The sequence below is a fragment of the Mirounga leonina genome, unplaced genomic scaffold, assembly GCF_011800145.1.
Source record: "Mirounga leonina isolate KUSES-001 unplaced genomic scaffold, KU_Mleo_1.0 Mir_125, whole genome shotgun sequence".
Taxonomy (NCBI): domain Eukaryota; kingdom Metazoa; phylum Chordata; class Mammalia; order Carnivora; family Phocidae; genus Mirounga; species Mirounga leonina.
The window spans coordinates 42,642,882-42,669,081 of record NW_023270305.1 but is presented as its reverse complement, the minus strand read 5'-3'; the positions used below and the strand labels follow the sequence as shown (position 1 = coordinate 42,669,081).

General features: G+C 35.7%; 1 protein-coding gene across 3 annotated transcripts in view; it reads right to left on the bottom strand.

Annotated features, from left to right (window-relative positions):
- Positions 1-26,200, bottom strand: part of EXOC6B (exocyst complex component 6B) — a 607,862-nt gene that overhangs the window by 287,850 nt on the left and 293,812 nt on the right. For all 3 annotated transcript variants that reach the window (XM_035001312.1, XM_035001314.1, XM_035001313.1), the window contains 7 exons: positions 23,797-23,880; positions 23,390-23,436; positions 21,757-21,877; positions 12,303-12,374; positions 11,499-11,596; positions 9,714-9,819; positions 8,754-8,863 (listed from right to left, as the gene is read on the bottom strand). In XM_035001312.1, the coding sequence (XP_034857203.1) occupies positions 8,754-8,863; positions 9,714-9,819; positions 11,499-11,596; positions 12,303-12,374; positions 21,757-21,877; positions 23,390-23,436; positions 23,797-23,880 (638 nt within the window). The remainder of the gene's footprint in view (positions 1-8,753; positions 8,864-9,713; positions 9,820-11,498; positions 11,597-12,302; positions 12,375-21,756; positions 21,878-23,389; positions 23,437-23,796; positions 23,881-26,200) is intronic.

The window sequence follows — 26,200 nt, the reverse complement described above, 5'->3', positions numbered from 1 at the left end:
AATAAAGATATTTTCTCTTTTTTTAATTTATTCACTCATTTTTAATCCAATGGACATTATTAAGCCCTTATCATGTGTTGTTGTTTTAAGTAAACTCTACCCCCAAAATAGGGCTCAAACTCACAACCCCAAGATCAAGAGTTGCATACTCTACCAACTGACCAGCCAGGTGCCCCAATAATGACATTTTCTATACTTTAAAACATAAAGACAATTATTCAATAGCCATCGTTATTTTTTTTAAGATTTTTATTCATTTATTTGACAGAGAGAGAGGGAATACAAGCAGGGGGAGTGTTAGAGGGAGAAGCAGGCTTCCCGCTGAGCAGGGAGCCTGACGCAGGGCGAAGGCAGATGCTTAATGACTGAGCCACTCAGGCACTCCTCAATAGCCATCTTTATATGCAAAGTTTAAAAAAAGACAATAGTCCTGTAACCAACAGACTAAATTCTAGACCTATACATCCTTCATGAGCCCCTGAAAGCATCACCCAAGATGGCTTTCTATAAAAGACATCCTCTTAAGACAAGTATTTCTTCAATGATAAGGTTACTGTAATAGAAATACTAGATTATAAACATCAAGAAATAACTGTAAATAGAGATTTGTGAGTTCTCTGTATATTTATTACTTGTGGACAATGGTCACAAAATTTATCTCATTGATTTCTCTTTCTAGAAAAGAAAATAAGAGGCTTAGTATAGTCAGATTAAAAATCTTACAATTCTAAATATATAGGGAGGCTACATTATCATGCTATGTGGAAAAAAGAAAAATACTAAAAAGAAATAAGACTACAGAATGCAAGGACATAAATCAGGAAAAAAAGATACATCAAAATATTTTCACAGGGTCCATACAAAGATACATTTAATTGACCAATACCCTCTAGCTTACTGCTAACCTTTCCAAAATTATTACTGAACTGAAATACTTCATTCCACAAATATATGAGGGGCTGGGAATTGTGTTGATGGAATAATGAGATCAAAATGGTGAATGAACAAAATAGTCATGGTTCCTGCCTTCATATATTAAACTCATAATTACATCAGGTCAATTGTAATATGAGCTACAAATAAGTAAAGGTGGCTATAAAAGTGATTAACACAGGTGCCTAAAGTAATCTGGTGCTCCTGATATTAATCGCTCTCATGACATCCAGTACTGATTATGTAGCTCTACTATGGTTTAAGAAGATCTAGCAGAAGTTCCACATTTGGATATGATGTAGAAGATCAAGAAAGACCACCATTACTTTCATAACAACAAAAAAGTTAGGTCTAATCTTAAAAGCTATATTTTCCTTCAATGTCAACAAAGTGTAACACACACACACACACACAAATGTATAACTGAACAAAACTGCACACCACACTGGGACATGCCTTTGAAAGGTGAGCAAAGGGTAGCAGTCACTTCCATATCTGAGGGCATTTGCCTAATCTGGGTACAAATGGATAAGGGATAAAAGACTAAAACAGTCAGAGGCTGAAAGGCTTTGCTGAGATGAAGAGAAATAGACCAAACCTTTAACAGTATGGGCTACTATTACAGTTTGGAATCTGGGAGAGCCTCAAAACAAAAATAAATTAACTGATGCAACAATTCTCCCCTACAAGAGTTATGCTCCATAAGAAATGGTGAGGGTAGTGTGAGAAATCAGAGAGAGATCTTGCAAATTCTGCAAGGGGTTTTGGATTCAGGGCTACTGAAATGCAATCCAAAAGAGAGAAAAAACTAACTAATGCTGAAACACAGCCCAGCTCAAATACTGTTAAGATTAGAGATAAGCTCCTGGATGAAAGCTTTGGAATTTCAGAGTTGGTCTTATGCACAAAGAGACTTCTGCAATAGCATTTGAAATCAGAAGTAATTTGAACCTAACTAAAACTGAGACATTCAGTTCACTCAAGTAATGATGAAATCTCAATGATCCATCAACCAGCTAGGAGTTGCAGAAGAAAAAAAGAATGAGAAAGAAGACATATTTAAAGAAATAGTAGCAAAATCATCTCTAAACATGATAAAATATTTCAACCCACAGATCCATGAGGTTTAGTACATTCCACACAAAATTAGTATAAATAAAACAACACTTAAGAATATCACAGTCAAATTGTAAAGTCCAAAGACAAAAAGAAAATCTTAAAAACAACCATAGAAAAAAGACAGTTAAGTTCAGAGGAACAATAGGAATGATAGTTTATTTCTCTTCAGAAAACAATGGAAGCAGACAGTGGAACACAATCTTTAAAGTGTAGGGAAAGGGAAGACTATCAACCTAGAATTCTATGGCTTAGAAAATATATTTTTGAAAACAGAGATGATAAAAATACTTTTAGAATAACTTTTAAATTAAAGTATTTTAGAGGGGCGCCTGGGTGGCTCAGTCAGTTAAGGGTCCAACTCTTGATTTTGCCTCAGATTGTGATCTCAGGGTCCTGGGATCGAGCCCTGTGTCAGGCTCCATGCTGGGGGTGGAGCCTGCTTAAGAGTCTCTCTCCCCCTCCCTCTCTGTACCTCCCCCCATACCACTCTCTCTCTCTCTCTAAAAAAAATTTTTAAATTTTAAAAAATTAAATATTTTAGAAATATTTTTTAAAGCTAAGACAATCCAATACCAGAAGATATAACCCTAAAGGAAATGCTAAAAGAAATTTTTCATGCTAAAGGAAGATGATACCAAAGGGTTACCTAGATATGTAGAAAAGAATGAGAAGGCCTGAAAATGGTACGTATGTGTACCAACGCTACGCAAAATTAAATAAATATAAATTTTTTTCTTGAACCTTAAAATACTATTAAATGTTAAAAGCACAAACAATAACATATTTTAGAGTTAAAAAGAGGTGTATATGTGCAATATATACCAACAACATCAAAAAAAGGAGTGAGAAGGGGCGCCTGCGTGGCTCAGTCGGTTAAGCGTCTGCCTTCAGCTCAGGTCATGATCCCAGGGGCCTGGGATCGAGCCCCACATCAGGCTCTGGGAGCCTGCTTCTCCCTCTCCCTCTGCCATTTGCCCCACTTGTGCTCTCTGGCTCTCTCTGTCAAATAAATAAATAAAATTCTTAAAAATATATATGCTAAAAAAAAGGAGTGAGAAAATAAATTACTTTATACTGTTGAAGATTCTTAAATTACATGCACAATGATATAATATCATTCAGGGTAAACTATGATAAGTTAACATTGTACACTGTAATCCCTAGAGCAAGCACACAAACAATTAAAAAAAAAAAAAAGAAGTTATATTCAAGTAAAGCCAATAGGAAAAATAAGTCATAATACTAAAATAACCTAATCAAGAAGAAGGAAGGAAAACAGGAAAAAATGAGCCAAAAATGAATGAGACAAATAGGAAAACAATAGCAAGATGGCAGGCTTAAGGTTGACCATATCACTAAATTCATTAAGGTAATGGAATAAACACTCCAGCTAAGCAGACTGCATAAAAAACCAATATGCAGGGGCACCTGGGTGGTTCAGTAGTAAGCTTCTGCCTTTGGCTCAGGTCATGAGCTCACAGTCCTGAGATGGAGCCCCACATTTCTCCCTCTCCCTCTGCCCGTCCCCCTGCGCTCTCTCTCAATCTCTCTCAAATAAATAAATGAAAAATCTTTAAAAAAAAAAAAAACAATATGCAACTATTTGTTGATTCAAAATGACACATTTTAAAATAAAGACACATGCCCAGATCTTATGTTTAAGATACCACTCAACACTAAAAGGAAGTGGGCTCCTTGGATAAATCAATGATACCATGGTTAAGTAATGTCCCAAAATGTGACAAGAATACATCAACAAGGCATAGGAGCTAGTCTGAAATGGTTCACATGCCCTAAGTCTGGGACAGTCTGAGCATCAAAATAAATATAGTAATGAACCAAGTGAATTAAGTAAGAATCTGTGAATCTCATCTGATGATAGGTAGATGATAAACAGGTAGGGAGATAGAAGATAGGTAGCAAGGAAGCAGATGGGGAAGGACTCCTTAAAAGAGAATTCCAAGTAATACACAAGGAATTAAGAAACCATAAGTTAATTAAGAACCATAAGCCAGTAATTATCCAAGTGAAAAACTGATTCAGGCAAGAATCATTAATGGATACTATAAGGGGGAGGGATATGAAGAACATCTGATAACTAACAGAATACAAAGTATTTCAACATAAACACAAACATGACATAACAAAAAGAAAATGATAATGATAATTATACAGGGAGAAAAGACAAAATTAATATAAATATGTCTTATAATACTACACACACACACTCACAGAGATACAGAGCGAGAAACAACTAGGGAGGGAAGGAAGGAGGGGAAGATCCCATATATACCTTCTATATAAAGAATTTCCATTTATTTCATGTCTGCAGAAAGACTACAGGTCCGTTGGCAATGAATTATCAGCTTCCGTTTGGCTAAAAAATATTTACTTTGTTTCTGGAAGTTACTTTGCTGTCTATAGAACTCTCGCTTGATTTGTCCTGAGTCCCTGAAGCCTGGCACACCATCCTCTCAGGCTTGCCATTTTTGAGAAGTCTGCTATAATACTTTTCACTATACCTGCATGTAGCATCTTCTTTTTTCTAAGTGCCTTCTGCTCTCTGATGGGTTCCAGAAAAAATTTCATTTTGTAGTTTATCTGTTTTGTTTTGTGCTTTTTTTCATTGTTAGGGAGGAAACAATACTCTTTCCAGCCTTCTATATTGTAAATAGAAGCAGAAATATCTCACAGTAATTTGCTTTAAAAAAAAAAAAAAAAAGTCCTATGCATGTACAGGATTCACATGGAAGAAAGACTAAAAGAAAAAGATTTCCCAGGTATAAAGAGTGGTTATTACTATGTGTTAAAATTTTGAGTCTTTCAAATTTTTCTTCTTTGAACTATTCTCTGTCTCCTAAATTCTTTACAGAGATCCAATTTTATAACTTAATAAACTGTGTGTGTATATGTGTGCGTGTGTGTGTGTGTGTGTATTCCTATTTTTTAAGTCAAGTGTAAGTGCTACAACATTATTTTACCAAAGACATGCATTTATTTGCTATCTTTAAAAAAAAAAAAAAAAGAATTTTCTTTCAAACAGAAAGAGTTCTGTGTCCTCTGAATTCATACATTGTTTTTCAATATTTCTAATGCTATTCAGCATCTTCTATCCAAGGTAAAAGAGAAAAGTCTTATAAGGAAAAAAATATGAGTTTCATTTACAAGAATAATTATCTTTAAAGCTTCATAAAAATCTCAATACAGCAGTTTTTCAATTTTAAGAGTCTTGTGTTTAAGAGAACTAATTGTTTTTATACATATTATTCTCATATCCCAAATTATAATCTCCCCCCATGACAGCTATGATTGTCAAAGTGGTCTCTGTCACTGCAGGTATATATAAAGCAAATATAGCCTAGAAAATAAGGTAAATGTAAACCAAAGAGTAAAGGCAGCTGAAAAATCTTCCCAAATTGAATACTTATTTTTGTCAATGTTAAACATAATGGGGTTTTCAGGCAAAAGCTCAATATATTCAAGCAAGAAAAAGACTTCTGAACAATTTACTCACAGTATCCCTTTACCATATTACCTTTCCTCCAACACAGGATAGAAAGAGTCACAATGTGAGGAACTTGTAATATTTTCTATATAGTAACATACCTCACAGTACCCTAGAGATCATTCTTGGTTATTAAGTCATTTGGCGGTGGTGGAGAAGGGGGGCCCCAAGGGGTAAGAAAAAGTTTTGGTTTGTAACTTCCAAAGATAAGCTCATCTCCACGCAACCATTTCCATGAAAACAACCTCATTTTCAAAGAAAAGAACAAATTAACTGTACAAGCCCTATGGTTCATTTTTTACTTAGTAAGAATGATTATCAAACAAGTGACTCAAACTATTTTCCAATTATGTTTACTTTCAGAGTTGCGTGGCATGCCATACATTCCATTCACTCATTCTTTTTTTTTTTTTTTTTTTAATTTACTGAGCTGGTGCAGGGGATGTTGTGCTGAACAAAACATTAAATGTTTCTACCTTTCAAGAGGCCTTTTCTAACATCCTTAATTTGCCTCAATTTTTGGCTCCTATGTTGCTGCTATGTCTCTCCATCATAACACAACTATCACCAATTGTTCAGTTCCTCAGTTAGATTACACACTCCTTGAAGACAGGGAACATATTTTCAGCATCTTAATGTCCTCACTACCAAGCATCATCTGACAAATAACAGTGTACCTATAATGTAAGACGAATAAACCAGTAGATAAATAAACAAAGGAGCCTGCAGGCTAGCACATACAGAAACACAAAGATACAAGTACAGCAATAAAATCTAAGAGGAGTTTTGATAACAGCATTCACGAAGTACAGAAAGAGCACAAAGGAGTCAGGAGATCAACTCCATTAGGGATGGAAGTGGTCAGAAAGGTTTCATTCATTAAAGGCTTAAAGTGAACCTGGAAGGATGGTTAGAAGCTAGTTACAAGCACTAACAAGGAAAAGGTAATTTCAGGTAGAGACAGTCATGAGGAAAGCCCAGTATAAAAAAGCATATTAGGATCAGAAAACAGCAAACAGGTTGGTAGGACTGAAGCATGGAGTGACACAGAAATTAGCCTGGGATATGAACCTGGAAAGGTACAAGGGGGACTAGGTCAAGGAGTGGGGGAGGAGGCAGATGGATAACTGTGTCAGGCTGGAGTTTGAATTTTATGCAGTAGGCCATGAGAAATCCTTGGAAAGGTGAGCAGAGTAAAGTTAAATGATAAGATTTTATTTTAGAAGAATTACTCCAGGGAACATACAGAATAGAATGAGGAGAAAGGGCAGATGGTTGGGAAAGCAAAGCTAGACATTTCAGAATAATTAGGAGACTATTTAAGTGGCCCAAGTCAATTATAACTACAATGTGAATGAAAGAAGCCACACTGGGAAGAGAGAACTTTAAAGAAAAAAGAGCTGCAAATAAAAAACACAACAATCCATTTTGTCACCAATTAGGTTTAGAGAGGCTAATTTACAAAAGAGCACTGCCTTCATTTGTTAAATGGGAATAATTAACACTTAACATTGTGACAACCATCGGAGACAATGCATGTAAGAATTGTAAACATGGCAGTAATCCTTTTGTTGAAGTTGATGCTGACCAGATTTGAATTCTGGCTTAAACACTTACTCCTGATGAGATCTTGCCATTTGCAACGACGTGGATGGAACTGGAGGGTTTTATGCTGAGTGAAATAAGTCAATCAGAGAAAGACATGTATCATATGACCTCACTGATATGAGGAATTCTTAATCTCAGGAAACAAACCGAGGGTTGCTGGAGTGGGAGGTGAGGTGGGAGGGATGGGGTGGCTGGGTGATAGACACTGGGGAGGGTATGTGCTATGATGAGCACTGTGAATTGTGCAAGACTGTTGAATCACAGATCTGTACCTCTGAAACAAAGAATACATTATATGTTAAGAAAAAAAAAAAAGAAGAAGATAGCAGGAGGGGAAGAATGAAGAGGGGTAATTGGAGGGGGAGACGAACCATGAGAGACTATGGACTCTGGAAAACAAACTGAGGGTTCTAGAGGGGAGGGGGGTGGGAGGATGGGTTAGCCTGGTGATGGGTATTAAAGAGGGCACGTTCTGCATGGAGCACTGGGTGTTATGCACAAACAATGAATCATGGAACACTACATCAAAATCTAATGATGTAATGTATGGTGATTAACATAACAATAAAAAATTTTTTAAAAAACCACTCCTGTGTGATCTTGATAACGTTACTAAACCTCTCTCTGCTCACTTTCTTCCTCTGAAAAATGGAATATACTTTCTAGTACCTCATAGATTAGTACTATTTTCAGTTTTACAGACGTTTTTAATATATTTGTAAAGTGTTTACAAAAATAGAGACCAATGCTTGAAACTTTGTTTTTAATAAAAATAGTTAATAGAAAATAAGGAGTTGAAATGATTCTTAGATTTCTGGCTTGGGTGAATGGTAGTATCATTCACTGAGAGGAGGGGGTTCTTCTAGAAAAGACAATAATCTTCTAGAAAAGACAATCTAAAAGATTGTCTAAAATACTGTCTTTTAGAAAAACAATCATAATGACTATTCCCCTTAAATTCTTTAAGATGAGCTAAGTAGTCTAGGTGTTTTGAAAGTCAACTCTCCATATTTCAGCACTTGCCATGGTATATTTTCATGTCTAATATCCTCAGTACATACTGTCAATATCTGAGGGCAAAGAACTGTGTCTTTTACTTCTGCATTCCCAGTAGGCAGGATGTATCTGGGACATAAATAGGCTTGGTATACATTAGTCAAATAATTTATCTTAAAGGAGATGAGGATACCTTCAACAAGTCCAGAGAGTATTTGGAAAGAAGGATGTTTCCAAGGGATTATACTTGCTACTCCCCTGGTGGCCTTAAAATCTCATCAATTTTAGTAAGTAAAAATTAATATACTGTTTTCTAGTGACTTCTCACTAACAAAAAAAGTGTTGAAATGCAAATCTACAATGAAAATAGAGAGTAAGCAAAGTAATAGAAACAAAAACAAATTATTTTCAAGTTTCCAACTTCCCCTTTTACCATGACTTTATAATATGGCAGATGCCATGCTGTGAATGGCTAATATTAATACTTTCAAAATCAGAGCTGAAGGGGTTATGCAAAGGTTTTCAGAATATTCATGCACGTTAAGAGTCACAATCTCAACATCTGTTACATTTCCACTGTTTCAAAGCATACCTTAGGTGAAGATCTTCCGAAAACTTCAGGCAGGCATAAATAAATTCTTTAATTTGGTTGTAAACTTTTGGCACAAATTCAGAGAAAGGAAACTTTTTTGGAAATGGTTGCTATAAATGCAAGAATGAATGAAAGCAAGTCACAAACCAACATACGTTGACAATACTTATAAATTAATTAAAATGCAAAAGGAATTAACAACCTCAAATTTAAGAAAGTGTTTCCAAAAGTTTCCTGATGCTGAAAAGAATGAGATATAAATTTAAATAAATAATAATTCAAATGTCTTTCAACACATGAGGGACCCAAAAAAAGGCTGTGGTAAGTATTCAGCAATAAAAACAAATGAATTATTGCTACATACACCAACTTAGACAAATCTCAAAAGCATCATGCTGAGTGAAAGAAGCCAGCCTCAAAAGGTTACCTACTGTATGATTCCGTTTATATGGCATTCTTGAAAAGGCAAAAGTAGATGGATAGCAACTACACTGGTTGCCAAAGCCTGGGGGTTAGGGCTGGGAGGAATTGATTAAAAAGGAGCAGCATGAGGGAACTTTTGAGGATGATGGAACTGTTTTGGTGTCATTATTGTGGTAGTACATATATGACTCAATACACTGTCAAAACCAATAGAATTATAGAGCATGGGATAATTTTTACTGTATGTTTGCAGAGAAAATGTCCTCAAACTATAATAAAAGCAAGTATTTCAAAGTATAAACAACATTGGAACATGCCCAGCAATACTCCTAACACTTCAGAGGTGAAAGGACCCTCAGGTCTTCTACTGATTCCCAAAACAGGAACTTCTGTTCTTCTAAAGCCCCAAAATCATTCTCTGAAGGTGTTCTAGAGGTCTAATGCATTGTTGGAGGTAATGCCTTTAATGAAACTGATAAAATGAAAACTTTTAGAGGATGCCAAAGCAAACAGAATTTTATTTTAAAGTACTCTTACCTTTTCCAACTCTGTATCTTGGAATGGGAACTGTCCTACCACCTTTTTATACATTTCTTCACTTGTTACTGGTATAGGACTGTAATTGTCAGAATCAAGTATGTTTCTAGAAAGAAAAGGAAGGGTGAGCTGGTTAATCACTGTAGTGATCACAAGTTGTTTTCAGGTAAACTCAAATGGTTGCATGTATATAGCCACCAAAACAATGTTTTCCAGTCCCTAGCCTATTCCTTCTACAGTGAAGCTATCTATTTCAGGAAAAAACATCTTTAACAGAAGACCAAAAGAAAACTACACTCTGAAACAAAGGGAACACAATTATAAACATAGTCTCATAGTATTTGACATTTTTAGATGAGACAAAATTTCATTGCAACATGTAGAAGCCATAAGGCAAACGAGTAGTAAACAACAAAAGACTGTGTGCTTGGAAAAAAAGCAAAAAGGTTTTATTTGGGGGTTTTCTGCTTTGTTTTTAAAGAAAATATATTTGATTATGTTCTTTAATACTGTAATAGATCTTCTATTCTAACTTTCAAAATTGGCAGATGGGGAAAAGTAACTTCTATAATAAATCCAAATTATATTCATATACTTCATCTACTGTTCTGTGTTAAGGATGAACTTCATCCATAGGAACTGGCTCCTTAACTAGACTGGAAACTCTCTAAAAGCATACTATACTACCAAAATCAAAATCAAATTTACTGAAGGGATCGGATCAGACACTCTTTAAGACCATGGATATACGATGTTATTAATTTTCAAGGCTCTTACAGACATAATCCTCCCATAAACACAACTGTACCATTAGTAAGGTTAAAGGAAAAATGTAAGATCTTAAAGCTAGAAGAACTTGAAAACGGGGTAAGCTGATCTGGGGATAGGGTCTTGCAATAAAGCAAGAAGATCACTTTAAATAAGAGAATAAAGGCTCAAAAGGAGAAGAAACTCGAGTGATCTGACAAGGGTTGTGTGCCAGGAAAACAGTCCAAGTAGATATTTGTCAGTGCAAGGTATAACAGGGTAACTGTCATATTACTGTATACACGATGCATGATGCAGTAACCATTTAAATAATACACTTCAGGGGCGCCTGGGTGGCTCAGTTGGTTAAGCGTCTCCCTTCGGCTCAGGTCACAATCCCACAGTCCCGGGACCGAGTCCCACGCTAGGCTCCCTGCTCAGCGGGGAGCCTACTTCTCCCTCTGCCTGCCGCTCCCCCTGCTTGTGCTCTCTCTCTCTGACAAATAAATAAATGAAATCTAAATAAACACTTCAAACACTGGATTGGAATAGGTTTCCTCTCTAAATGTCGAGAAGGAAGAATGTGAGGAATCACATGAGTAAGTCTTCAAAAAAGGTTCCAAAACTCCTAAATTATTCAAAAGGGCTCAAAGCTATTACCCTATAAGTGAACTATAGACTAGCCATGATCTTCAAAAAGAAAGTCAAAAAATGTATTAAGAAGACACAAAATGATCTGAATGGTATGAACTCAGGTATCTAACATTTATTCAAGATGGGAAAAAAGGCCAAAATGGGATCTGGGGACTCTCCACACAGTAGACATAATACACTGAGATCAGATATCTTGGGAACTTTATTTGGGACATCTCTACAATTTGCTTGAATTCTGAATCATAACTTGGATCACAGCTGGAATATATAAGCCACACATACTTGTTGCTTATTTATGTGAGAAGCCTTATGCATGAACAGACACTAGCACACATGCGCACATGTACACATACACACCACCCAGGACTACAGATAATTTCTCACCTGAAGATACCTGCCCACTTCTTCAGCAGAGTTTCACTATACTGATCTCTGATTTCTAACAGCATGTCAAAAAGCTGATTTACAGGAAAACCATACACCTGAAACAAAATAAGAAAATAACTTCATTTTATAGGGTGATTTTTTTTATTAGCAACATGAGAGAAATCAAGCACTGAAATATATTATCATTCAATTTAAATGAAAGCATGACAGCAGCATGTTTCATTCCCACCTAATGTCTAGCGCTTATCTCTCAAAAATTAAAAGATACATACCAAAATATTTAAGCCAGGCAGAAAAAAAATAGAAAGATGAAATTTAAAATCAATATATACTGGGTACAGTGTCCACTAAGTTCTCCCTGCAACTCGTCATGTACCCTTAGCAAACTTCATGAACAGGGAGATAAATTTGAAATGCTAACCACTTCTAATGCTATCTTATTGGATATGATTCGTGGTTCAAATCAACAATCATTATTCAAGATAGTAGTTTTAAAAAACTCCAAAATCACTCAGGCATTGTATCTGAATTAAAGACATTTTAAAAAACTAAGGTAGTGAGTGGTTCAATTAATTCACTTGGCTCTGAGCAAAAAAAGGGGACTGGAACTACTTATGAGAATATAACCTGGTCAAGGTGATGACCAGGAAATGCTTTATAAAAAGGTAAGATCTAGCTCTAGGAAAAGAAGAAATACAACTAAAAACTAAAAGGCATTTATTCAAGCTGGGTAGACAAGGAAAAGATCTAGAGCTGATGAACACTAATCTAGGTAACTCTATGTAAACAGAAGTCACAAACCTGAAGTGTGTCAGCAAAAAGCACAATGAGGTTCTTCAAATCTAACACGAGGTTTGGATCAGAGCAGTAAGACTAAAGGAAATAAAAGACAATGAGGAAAAAAATCTTAATTATTAAAAATAAAACTAAATTTTGACTTCATTCATTGCTTAATGCTTCACGTGGTAAAGGCTCTCTAGAAAGGGTCTAACCCTTTCCTGGCTCAGAATGACAACACATTTAGCAGGGAAGAGATGAGTAGAGACTCCAATATATCATGATCTACATTTTTAACAGTTGAAAATTTAAAAAAATATTTCTAAACAATTCTTCAGTCAAAAAAGAAATCAAAATTGATATTGCAGATTATTTTAAAATGAACAACAATATAATACTTGATATCAAAGCGTATGCAATGTGCCTAAAGCCATTTCAAAATACATTTATATTTTTAGAGGCAAACAGAAAACACAGAAGACTGAAAATAAATTAAGCACTCAACCCATGAAGCTAGCTCAAAAAGCCAAAATAAACCATAAGCCTATGAGAGATCAATTCTGATCAAATTATAAGCAAAAATTACATAGAGAAGATATGAAAGATTTGATCAATGAAACCAAACGCTCACTAAAAATATCAATAAAACAGACAAATCTCAGGCAAGCCTGATTAAACGAGAAAACAAAAGTAAAGAACAGAAGGAATACAAAGGGAAAATAAACATAAATACAGAGGAAAAGTTACAAACGAAGTCCATATATAATCTCTTATCAATAAAACTGAAAATTGAAATGACATGCAAGATAGGTTCTGTGGGCAGGATTCAAAGATGTATACGTCACTATGTGAAAAATGTGGAATTTTGATATTCACAGTCTCCTGATTACAGTTTGGTTCCTTCCTCTCTACTGGACCTCCCAATTTCTGAAAGAGGTGTGTTGAATTCTCCCACAATGGTACGGTTCATCAATCTCTTATTACTAACAGCTCTTGTTCTATACATATTGATGCTTGCTTGTCCTCTATAAAAAGGCTACTCGAAACTGATAAATTACTGAACACTACCTCTGAAACTAATGATGTACTGTCAGTTCGCTAATTGAATTTATTTATTTTTTTTAAAGATTTTATTTATCTGAGAGAGAAAGACCAAGAGAGCACAAGCAGGGGGAGAGGGAGAGGGAGAAGCAGACTCCCTGCTGAGCTGGGAGCCTGACGTGGGGCTCGATCCCAGGACCTGGAGATTATGACCCGAGCTGAAGGCAGACGCTTAACCATCTGAGCCACCCAGGCAACCCGTCTAATTCAATTTAAATTTTTTAAAAAGGCTTTTGTCTTTTTGGTGGGTTAAAACTAGAATAATACAAAATATGCCTTTCTTCTCCCATTTAATAGTTCTATTTGCCTTGGAGAATACTGCCATTTCTGCTCCTCTTACTTTATTTTCACTCTTTTTAGGTCATCATAATGTAAGCAAACTATAAAACTGCCTCTTTGAGGCAACCCACAGAATGGGAGATGATATTTGCAAATGACACCACAGATAAAGGGCTGGTATCCAAGATCTATAAAGAACTTCTCAAACTCAAAACCCAAAAAACAAATAATCAAGTCAAAAAGTGGACAGAAGATATGAAAAGACACTTCTCTGAAGAAGACATACAAATGGCTGACAGACACATGAAAAAATGTTCATCATCATTAGCCATCAGGGAAATTCAAATCAAAACCACATTGAGATACCACCTTACACCAATTAGAATGGCAAAAATGGACAGGGAAAGAAACAACAAATGTTGGAGAGGTTGTGGAGAAAGGGGAACCCTCTTACACTGTTGGTGGGAATGCAAGTTGGTACAGCCACTTTGGAAAACAGTGTGGAGGTGCCTCAAAAATTTAAAAAAAGAGCTACCCTATGACCCAGCAATTGCACTACTGGGTATTTACCCCAAAGACACAGATGTAGTGAAAAGAAGGGCCATATGCACCCCAATGTTCATAGCAGCAATGTCCGCAATAGCCAAACTGTGGAAAGAGCCGAGATGCCCTTCAACAGATGAATGAATAAAGAAGATGTGGTCCATATATACAATGGAATATTACTCAGCCATCAGAAAGGATGAATACCCAACTTTTACATCAACATGGATGGGACTGGAGGAGATTATGCTAAGTGAAATAGTCAAGCAGAGAAAGTCAATTATCATATGGTTTCAATTATTTGTGGAACAAAAGGAATAGCATGGAGGACACTAGGAGAAGGAAGGGAAAAATGAGGGGGGGCGGGGAATTGGAGGGAGAGATGAACCATGAGAGACTATGGACTCTGAGAAACAAACAGGGTTTTAGAGGGGAGGGGAGAGGGGGAATTGGTTAGCCCAGTGATGGGTATTGAGGAGGGCACATACTGCATGGAGCACTGGGTGTTATACAAAAACAATGGATCGTGGATCACCACATCAAAAACCAATGATGTATTGTATGGTGACTAACATAACATAATAAAATTTAAAAAAACAACAAAAACTACCTCTTTGACATTTCCTGTGATTGCTGACATGTTGAACCTATTCCATCTTATTTTCAGTTTTCTATTTACAATGATTTCTTCTTTCTTATTTCATGATTTTCATTGGATCATAGTTGTTTTTAATTAACTTACAGTGGTCATTAAATAAGTTATACACTTTCTTCCCACTGTTTACATGAAAATAATCCGGAATTTTCATTAAAAAAAATTTTTTAAACATTAAGTCTCCTTCTGTACAGATTCTTAAAAGCATTAAACTTTACAAATAACCAAATATCAGCTAATTAGATTTATCTATGAGTGTTACCCATTTTTTGCACACATTTTATTTAATCCTATCCCATCTTATAATCTGGATTTTTCATTTTTTATAAAATACCAATAAAATAAAGAGTAAACTTTGAATCCTCATATATTTGAAAAAGGCTTTATTTTGCCCTCAAACTAAAATGCGAAATTTCTGTCAAAGAATTATCTTCCATCCTTTATCCAGCTTGACACTCAATACAGCCTTCCAACTATAGGAATCCAGTCTTTCCTCATTGAAGGGAAATTTCCTTCTTTTAATTCTTTAATTTTTAAAGTCCCCTCCTTTGTGACTATCCTCTCTTTCTAAATCTCTATTTGATATAATCAAAAATTAATACCAGGTATCCATCCATGTTTCTTAACTTTCCTTTCACATTTTCCATCTCTTTGGTTTGAAGACACCATATTATACACTTTCTATCACGGGTGGCCCCAAGAGGCTGTCAAAATCAAAGTTCAAATTGTCTGAACTAACAAGTGACCTCAAGGCAAAGAAAGCTTAAGGGGTTAGCTTCTCTCTCTAGACTCTTAACTTCCCTGGATTTGGCTTGGTAATTCCTTAATATCCTTACCAAGCACTTGAGAACTACAGAACATTTTATATGGTATATATACAAAAATGCAGCATTTTTAGTAGTTTCCAGCTGAAGGGTTGATATGAATAACCTAGTCTCCTATATTCCTAAAACCAGGAATGATTATTATACTTTGTAAATTTTTCTCCTAGTCCATGAATTATTCGTATTTGCTAAAGAATGGCTATTCTATTTGTTTACTGTTATCTTCTATTTGATGTAACTGCTTTTCCTCAAATATTTTATGACTCTTGACTGTTCATGTTTTCAAATGAAGGACTAGGTTGATTATTTGATTAGTATGGATAACTTGCATGGGTTTTTCCTCTGTAAGTGTAAGTCTGTTTCCCAAGAAAGTGACTGCAGGCTCTTCGTAAGTGGGGGGAGGACGTAGGAGGGGCGCAGATGAATCACTTCCTTCAAAAGGTAGCACGAGAGAACTTTACTGATCATACTATTGTCTCTTTACATAGATGGTAAGGTTGGGCAAAGGAATTGGGTAAGCAGCTGGCTGGCTAAGATTTTTGGAAAGTAGACTTCTAAAATAATTTCTTTTATGATTTCTCCTAGGCCCATTCCTGCTCCTTGTATTTGTTAACTCTAAATTTAGAGAGTTCCTAGATTCCATTTGGAAGAATATCTCCTACTTTGACAATACCTCCCTCTGCCATATTTAATGTAATATTTTCTTGTCTCAGGTTCAGTTAATTTTCTAATTTCATTTGTTTTCTAAGTTCAAGGAAATTTTTCAAAACTTCTGGCCTACAGACGGTACTTTGCAGAATTTCTTTCTATTTTGTTTTTCCCCATGTTATTGGGTTACAAGAGTTTGGTTAGCAGAACTAGAAGACAAGTATACTCAGTATACCCTTTTGACTCAAAAAAACTTAAAATATGTGAGGGGGATGAGTATGGACATGGCATGGGTGTGTATAAAACCATTATCACGACATACTCTCTTCTATCTACCACATAACAAACTAAAATATCCAATATTTAGTATCTGTAAAACATGAGGTTTTGCCACACAGTATTACATTGTTCCATAATTTTTTTAAAAGATTTTATTTATTTATTTGACAGAGGGACAGCGAGAGAGGGAACACAAGCAGGGGGAGTGGGAGAGGGAGAAGCAGGCTTCCCGTGGAGCAGGGAGCCCGATGCGGGGCTCGATCCCAGGACCCTGGGATCATGACCTGAGCCGAAGGCAGACACTTAAAGACTGAGCCACCCAGGCGCCCCCATTGTTCCATAATTTTGAGTACCCTTTCAGTATTATCCCCTTCAGTATTATCAGATGATCGGTTTATCATATTACCCTTTCAGTATTATCAGATGATGTTTATCATATTATTAAAAACTATATTAGCAGATCTTCTAATATTGAATCATTCCTGATACAAACTTTCCTTTGTATTAGCAAATTATATTTTAATATACTGCTAAATTTGCATTCCAAGAGAGATGGACCATGTAAGATCTCTTTCAGGTTTTGAAATCAGCATTGAGAATACTATACATATTGATACCTGAAATATTATCGCTTTCAAAATGTTTCTAATTTATGCAATTACTAATAATTCAATCAGAGAAAGAGTAGTTTTAAATGTAACACAGAATGTTAGAAAGACATACAGATTTTTGATAAACAAGTAACAATCATTCAGATATAGTGTTTCTTTTTGAGATTTGTTTTGATGTTTGGGTTGCTCTTATTTTGGCTTGCTTTGCTGGGTAATATAATACAATAAATAGTGTCATGAAACAGTATTAACATTTGTGGCATCAATTACTCTTGTCTCCCCCAAATTCCTATGTTAAAGCCCTAACCCCCAGTGTAGCTATACCTGGAGATGGAACTTAGAGAGATATTTAAGGTCAAAGGAGGAAGGGCCCTGATCTGAAGGAATCGGTATCCTTATAAAAGAAGCAGGTGACACTGTGAAAAGGCCATGTGAGGACACAGTGAGGACACAGCCACCTGCAATTCAAGAGACAGCCCTCACCAGAAACCAACCCTACTGGCACCCTGATCTCAGACTTCCAGCCTCCAGAACTGTGAGAAAATAAATTTCTGTTGTTTGAGTACCAAGTCTATGACATTTCATTATGGCCATCTGAGCTGAATAAAATGAGAGATTAACACAGTAATGTTATTGGAAGTGATGAGTCATAAAAAATAAAGACAGAATCCAAGGAGTGCCTGGTCGGCTCAGTCGGTTAAGCACTAACTCTTGGTTTTGGCTCAGGTCATGATCTCAGGGTCATGAGATCGAGCCCAGTGGCAGGCTCCAGGCTCCGTGTGGAATCTGCTTGGTATTCTCTCCCTCTCCCTCTGCCCCTCCTCCCACTTGCGTGCATGTGTGCACGCTCTATCTCTATCAAATAAATAAACAAAATCTTAAAAAAAAAAAAGAATCCAACCTCACACCCTATACTAAAATAAACTTTTTATGTCTGTGACGTATACATAAAAAAGTAACTCTGTACAGAAATACTAAAATCAAATATAGACAAATAATTATATATTCTTTGCAATAAGGAAGACATAAGTTGTTGAGTTAAAAATCACTATATTTACAAAAAATTTTAAACTTCTGTAAAGCCATGGAAAAGAAAAGTTAGAGACACATGAAACTATGAAAAAATACTTGCAACCTATATATTAGACCAGAGATTAACATTCAGATTAAAAGCTAGCATCCATGTTTTATTAATAAATAATAAAATATTTTTAAACTATTAAAATATAAAGGCAATGCATATGAAAAGGAAATTTTAAGAAGATATACAAATAACTAAAAACATCTAAAGAGAGTTTCAATATCAGTATTAATCAAAGAAAAACATGTTAAATTAAGATAAAATTTCTGACATATTAGATTAGGAATGATTTTTTGTTTTTAAACATAACTTTCTGTGAAGTAAAAGGAATAGGGAAATAGGCATTCTAAAAGACAATGTTCAGAGTACTAAATGATAAATATTTTTGCAAAGCAAATTACAATATGCATCCAGGGCCTAAGAAATGTACAGATCCTTTAACTCACTAATTTGTCCTAGATAAATCTAAGAATTTATCCTAGATATAATCAATTGTGCAAGAACATTTTTATAAAAATATTCACTGCAATGTTTTTAAAATAGCTTAAAAAAAGGGCCCCAAAACTTTTTTAAAAAAGTGAATTAATTATTTTAAACAACAGAGTACTACAATGGAATATTATGCAAGTAAATATTAAAATTAATACAGATTGATTAGACACAAAGTGAAAACCACAACTTGTTTCTATTTAAAATACATATTGTATATTGTGTTTTCATACACAAGAAAAAGAATCTTTAAATTTACATATAAGAAAGCTAATAATAATCATGCCAGGGATCATGGCCACAATTTGTTACTATTAACAATCAATATTTTCTATCTTAGAATAAACATGTTACCTTTGTAAAATAAATATTTACATATAAAAACACATCATACTAAGGGAGAAGGTAAGACATTAAAAAAATGATCCTAGGACAATAGATACACTATTGCAAAAAAGTAAAATGAGATCCTTAATCATTTTTTAAATAAAAATAAATAACAAGTGGTAGTATATACATAAATGTGTAAAAAAAAAAAAATCAATCCATAACATAGTTACAAGACTTTTTTTTAGTCTTGGAACAGGCAGGAACTTTTAAAAAATATTTTTAAATTTGCCAGACTTTATTATGACAAAAGAATAAAATGATAAAAATGTCAGATGAAGTCCTAGGTCACATATAAGCAGTGAGAGAAATTTTAAAATAAGATAGATATATAGGGGTGCCTGAGTGGCTCAGCTGGTTAAATGTCTACCTTCAGCTCAGATCATGATCTCAGGGTCCTGGGATTAAGCCCCATGGCAGGCTCCCTGCTCAGTGGGGAGTCTGCTTCTTCCTCCCCCTCTGCACCCCCCACCCCCAGCTCATGAACCCGCTCTCGTTCTCTCTCTCAAATAAATAAAATCCTTTAAAAAAAAAGATAGATATATAAAGAGGCAAACATTTAACATTTCTAAATACCAAAAAAGAAACCATAAATAAAAATAAAAGGAGAAAAACATTTGCAATGTATTCAATGACATATCCTCTTTGGTTTCAAATGCATATATTAACCAAACTCCTACACCTTGTTACTTGGATGGCACAAAGGCAAAGTAATCATATTCAAAGGCCACTGATGACCTCCCCACTCCAAACCATCAAAGGGAAAGAAACCACAAACTTAGGCATTACCTCGATATGCTTTTAATCTTACCTTTTATATCTAATCCATCAGAAAATACAATTAATCTTACCTCCTAAAAATCTCTCCAATTCATCCACATCTCTCCATATCTACTATTGCCCTTGGTCCAGCTATCATCACCTCTTGCCTGAATATTAAACTATCCTATTAATTGTTCTGCCCACATCCTTTCCCATCACTCATCCATAATTGAGCCAGAATGGAAAACTGATCTTCTCACTCTAATTTACCCTACCCCCACACTGAACACATACACACTCCATTCAACCCAGTGCTTAAAGCATCAAATATGTCTTAAATAATATGACATCTATCTACTTTTTTATTTTTACTTCATACCATGCCTAACTTTCTACGTTCCCTGTTCTACCCACTCTGAACATTTTTCAATTCCCTAAAACGGCTACAATCCCATCAGTTACAGATTTTACACATGGCATTTACTCTGGAACACTTGCTGATGAAGAGATAAGAAAGCTGAAGGATCGTGGATAACTTAAGTTTCTAGCTGGCACAACTAGATCGATATGAGAGCCATTTACTGAAATATTCTAGATGCTAAATTATCTTCTATTATTAAGTCTTCACTATCATTCCTCGAACAGTTCAGATAGAAAAGTATCCCCAAAGCCCCTGTACTACTCTCTTATACCTAGAATTCCCTTTTAATTGATCTTTGCATAAATTGTGACTCCTTGATATTCTGATCTCAGAATGCCACTTCTGATCAACCAATCAAAAGCAGGCACCCTAATCTATCGCCGTTTTAATTGCATTGTATTATCACTATCTGATACTCTTATTTATTTGTTTATTGGGAACCTCCCCAATCAAAATATAACTTTCTTTTTTTTTTTAAAGATTTTATTTATTTGAAAGAGAGAGACACAGTGGGAGAGGGAACACAAGCAGCGAGAGTGGGAGAGGGAGAAGCAGGCTCCCCACGGAGCAGGGAGCCCAACGCGGGGCCCAATCCCAGGACCCTGGGACCATGACCCAAGCTGAAGGCAGACACTTAACGACTGAGCCACCCAGACGCCCCAAAATATAACTTTCTGAGAGCAAAGATTTCATCCATCTTGCTCACCGTTGCATTCCCATTGCCAACATGTGTTAAAGAAATATTGAACAAATGATTAATTCAGAGCCAATATTATCTATCTGAAATAAAGTGAATTATCATCAAAAATTCAGGCTTTAATAAAATATATCAAAATCATGGGAACTCATAATTAGGTAACTTACTGATATGTTATAGCATTTTTTTTCCAAAAAAATAAGAATAAAACTATGAACTCCAAGTCAGTATTAATTGGCATTATAGAAGGCAATTTAGAGTAGTGGCTGAGAATATGGGCTCCGGAGTCACATGTCTGGATTCGAATCCAAGCTCTACCATTTACTGTGTAACATTAGGCTGGTTACTTAACTTCTCTGAGGCTCAGTTCCCCAGACCATAAGGTAAATATAATAATAATACCTACCTTATGAAATATATATGAAGTACACACACCAACGCCCGACACAGAGAAAAGATTCCAATAAATGTCAGTTGTTGGGGTTTTTGTTTTGTTTATTTCTTACTGCAGAGAGCATCCAAAAATGTGTTCAGTGTTAGAAAGGATGGCAATTTGAAGAGGCTACTTCCATATGTCTTTGAGAGAGAGAGCTCCAAGTAGGTGATTCCACACAATACATACTTTTAACGCAGGACAACACTGACCAGTATATAGATAATCAGCAATAAGTGAGAACTTCTCGCGGGGGCTTCTTACGTACCGAGTGGGTGCGGAGTGCTGCAATGGTTTTTGAAAGTGCCATTTCCCAGAGTTCATCAATGTAGGCTCTATTTACTAAGCCCTGGGTTGTATGTAAAATGTGATCTTCAACCACAAAAAAGCTAAGATGGAGGAAAAAAGAAAGTACAGCTGTCAGAAATTACAGTTTGACTACTATCTCCAGGGTCTGACAAACATTAAGAGCTGCCATCAAATTCAAAGTTAATAGTCAAGAAAGCTACTTGGTGTCATTAACAAAAAATCATATTCCTAGGACTTAGAATTTTGTCCAACCACTTTACAGAAATTAGAGTCACGTTTCTATTAAATGTTAACCATACTACATCAAAAACTAATGATGTAATGTATGGTGATTAACATAATAAAATAAAATTTAAAAAAAAGAAAAAAGAAGAGGATGGAGTGAGAAAGCAGCCGCCTACAAGCCAATAAGAGAGGCCTCAGAAAACCAAACCTGCTAACATCCTGATCTTGGACTTCTAGCCTCCAGAACTTGAGAAAATAAATTTCCATTGTTTAAGTCAAAAAAAAAAAAAAAATGTTAACCATACTGGTCAGCAATTTAAAAGGGAAGAAAATGGTTACAGGTAAGGGAGGCTAATTTCACTATATTAAAAAATACCAGGCCATTAAGACAGTTAAAAAAAAATAACTGATTTTAAAGAGACAACAAAAGCTAACATATACATTTTTATAAGAGCCCAACATACAAAATATCAAAATGATTCCCTTTATATGGACTTCCTCATTACAGGGTTCAAAAGGTATCTTACAAAGGTCAAGAAAATGCAAACTTATTTTTTAACACTCTGTTGTAGCTTTATTGTTGTGCATTTACAATGTATCTTTAGCTCCCTTGGCTAAATGTTCATGCTAAATAATTCTTTAAATAAGGAATTTTCATGATATATTTTAACCAAAACTATCAATTACATTGAAAAATCTAAATCTGAAATAAAAAAGAAAATTTCACGGAACAATCCAACTTCTTTCCCTTTCTTTTAATTGCAAAGTCATTATTTTGCAATTAGAATAAGCTGCCTATATTTGGGGTGTTTATTTGGGAAATGCAATTCCATATTAGTATGTATACTCTAGATGATGGTGGCAAACTATATAGCCCATGGGACGAATCTGGCCCACTGCCTGTTTTTATAAATATTGTTTTATTGGAACACAGCCACGTTCACTCATTGCCATATTGTCTATAGTCGCTTTCACACTGTAACAACAGAGCTGAATAGTTGTGACAGAAACCGTATGGCCTGCGAAGCCTAAAATACTTTACTATCTGGCCCTTTTAGAAAAAGTTTGCCAACTTTTGCTGATTATTTGGTTCCCTCTTACCAAGAATAGAGAAACAAAACATCAGGTGTAATAAAAGTACAATTCAAAGTTTTTCTCCCTTATCCACCAAAACTAGTCTCCAACAATATAATGCTGAAACCAATAAGACATTCCTTTAAAATTATCAGAAAGTCAAAAATAAATCTTAAGAATTTAAAAGAAAAAGAGAAAAAAAAATCTCCCAAGGAAAACTTATTTTTCCAAGTCTCACGAGTCTAGGTATTAAAAGTGTATAAATTTAAATACACACACATATATATACCTACCCTACAATTTGATTAAAATACTTCCTGTAGCCATCTAAAGTTTCATGCTGCAACAAAGCAAAGAAGAAAAAAGTTATTCTTTCTATTTTGATACATTAAGACAAAGTTAAAATCAGTTACTTAATTTCTTAAGGCTCAGTTCCCAAGACTCAGGTGAATATAACAATAGTACCCTACCTTATAGGGTTATAATGAGGATAAACTGAGATCATTCATCCCAGTACCTAAAACAATGCCTGACACATAGCAATCAATAGATGTTAGTTGCTATTTTCTTACTGTCACATCCACCAAAAATGATCTCAGAGCGACAGTTTAAAAAAAAAAATAGTACATATGCAAAATAATGAACAGCTGCCAGAGAAGAAAAGTGGAAAATTTGAGAAAAGTTAAGTTGGTGATCCTACCATGTTAGATGGAGGCTGGAGCACCAAACGGGCCTGTTTTCGCCTCTGTTTTCGGTAGTAGTTCTCAAATGTTTCCCGGGCACCCTGTAAATAAACAAAAGGAAATGGGTTGATGCAATCTGACCAATTATTCTAGTATTTTGTGGGAAAAGAGAAGCTTCCAGGTCTGGAAGTGAGGCAACCCCACATTTCTCAAAATCTGCTATTTTGACAATGATAATAATCATAGAAACAACTAAAAACAACTATTACCATTTATTGAACCCTACTTACAAATCCCGTAAGAATGGATACAAAAGATTCTTAAGAGGACACTACTAGAACTCAACCACCAACACACCAAAGCTGGTTGCTGAATCAACTATCACAAATTCACAAGAATGAAGACAAACCAACATTCTCATAAGAGCAGTTGAGCAAATGTTCTTTAAAAACCTCACAGAACATTCCAGAAGAAAAATGTTCAGAATGAAAACCAGTCCCAAATGAATCATGAGCAAAGGGCCAGGGGGAGGCAGGAAAAAGGCAGAAGTGGAGAACAGTACATCAGTCTTCCCAGCTAGCACATAATCAAGCACAGGATTAACACCAAAAAAGAAGAAACAAAGCCCTGGAAATTCTTGGTGCACAGTTTCTTAAATTGAAAGGTGCTCCAGAGAACAAGAGCTGGCTCATGAGCTCTGTAACTGGGTTGAATCCCATCCTCTCAAAATTCATGTCCTTCCTGGGACGTCATAATAGGATCTTATTTAGAAATACGGTCACTGCAGATGTACTTAAATTAAGATGCAGTCACACTAGAGTAGGGTGACCGTTAATCCGATATAACTGGTGTCCTTAAAAGAAAAGGAGAAAAGACACAGAGATAGACACACAGAGAGAACATCCTGTGACAACGCCTGGAATCACGCAGTTGCAAGCCAAGGACACCAAGGATTGCTGGCCACCGCCAGAAGCTGGGGAGAGGCAAGGAAGGATGCCACCCAGAGTTTCAGAGGGAGGATGGCCTTCTGACACCTGCTTATGGATTCTAGTCTGCAAACCTGTGACCCAATAAAATTCTGCTGTGTAAGCCACCCAACCTGCGATACTTTGTTACAGCAGCCCTAGGAAACTAATAGAACTCAAAGCTTTTAAAACATGATGCCTCCTCCCCACCCAGGGCGCCTGGGTGGCTCAATTGGTTAAGTGTCTGCCTTCAGCTCAGGACATGATCGCAGGGTCCTGGTATTGGGACCCGCATCGGGCTCCCTGCTCAACAGGGAGCCTGCTTCTCCCTCTCCCTCTGCTGCTGTTCCGCCTGCTTGTGCTCTCTCTCCATCAAATAAATAAATAAAATCTTTAAAAAAAAATGATGCCCCCCCATGACTAAATTCTACTCTGAATCCAAGACTTTTCTAAATAAATAAGAGTAGAAATGGAGAGACAGCATGCATGGTGGTTAAGAGCACTGATTTTGGAACCAGATGATGATGATTCCATTCAAATCGCAAGTCTGCTCCTTTCTAGCTGTATAACTCATATGACCAGCTGTATAACTTTCACTAATTTACCTTCCACCATTTACTTAACAGATGTGCTATGGTGTTCTCATCTGTAGAGACGCCACCCTCATCATTGTCATGAGGATTCAGATGAGTTATAAAGCTTTTAGAACAGTATCTGGTAAATAATCACCGTTATGCATGTGCTTATTGTTTTAAAAACAAGATGAATAAATCAATGATGGAAATGAAAGCCTTGCCCATGCGAAAAAGCATAAACTATGCAATACCGAAGTTGAGTTTCCTTCACCTTCCCAGAAGTCTGAAGAATCCTATTCAACATGACTTCTCTGTTAGATCCCTAAACTGGAGAAGTTGATTTAAGGTACTAAATCACACTAACTCAATAGCATAAGCTCAGGGGTTGGCTTATTTAGAGGTTTCCTCTAAACGGTAGGACAGTAAATATTTTAGGCTGGGTGAACTATACAGTCTCTGTCGCCACTACTCACCTCTGCTGTTGAAATGCAAAAGTAGCCACAGACAGTACACACGTGAGTGTGGCTGTGTTCCAATAAAATGTTATTTGTGGAAACTGAAATTAGAATTTCATATAATTTTCATCTGTCATGAAATATTCTTTTTTTATTTTTTTTTATCAACAGTTTAAAAATGTGAAAGCCATTTTGAGTTCACAGGTCACATCAAAGCAAGCAGCAGGGTGGCGGTGGCCGTGGCCCATGGTTTGTTGACCCCTGGTGTAGCTTAAAAACAAAGGTTTTAAAATGCTAACGTGATTATAACTGTAGACACCTGAGTCTTTCCTGCTATAAAATGAAATCAAACATTAAGACCGCTATTTCAAGGCTTGCTTATTTCTTAGTCCATAAGTTAATGAGGTAGCAAATGATTCTATTTAA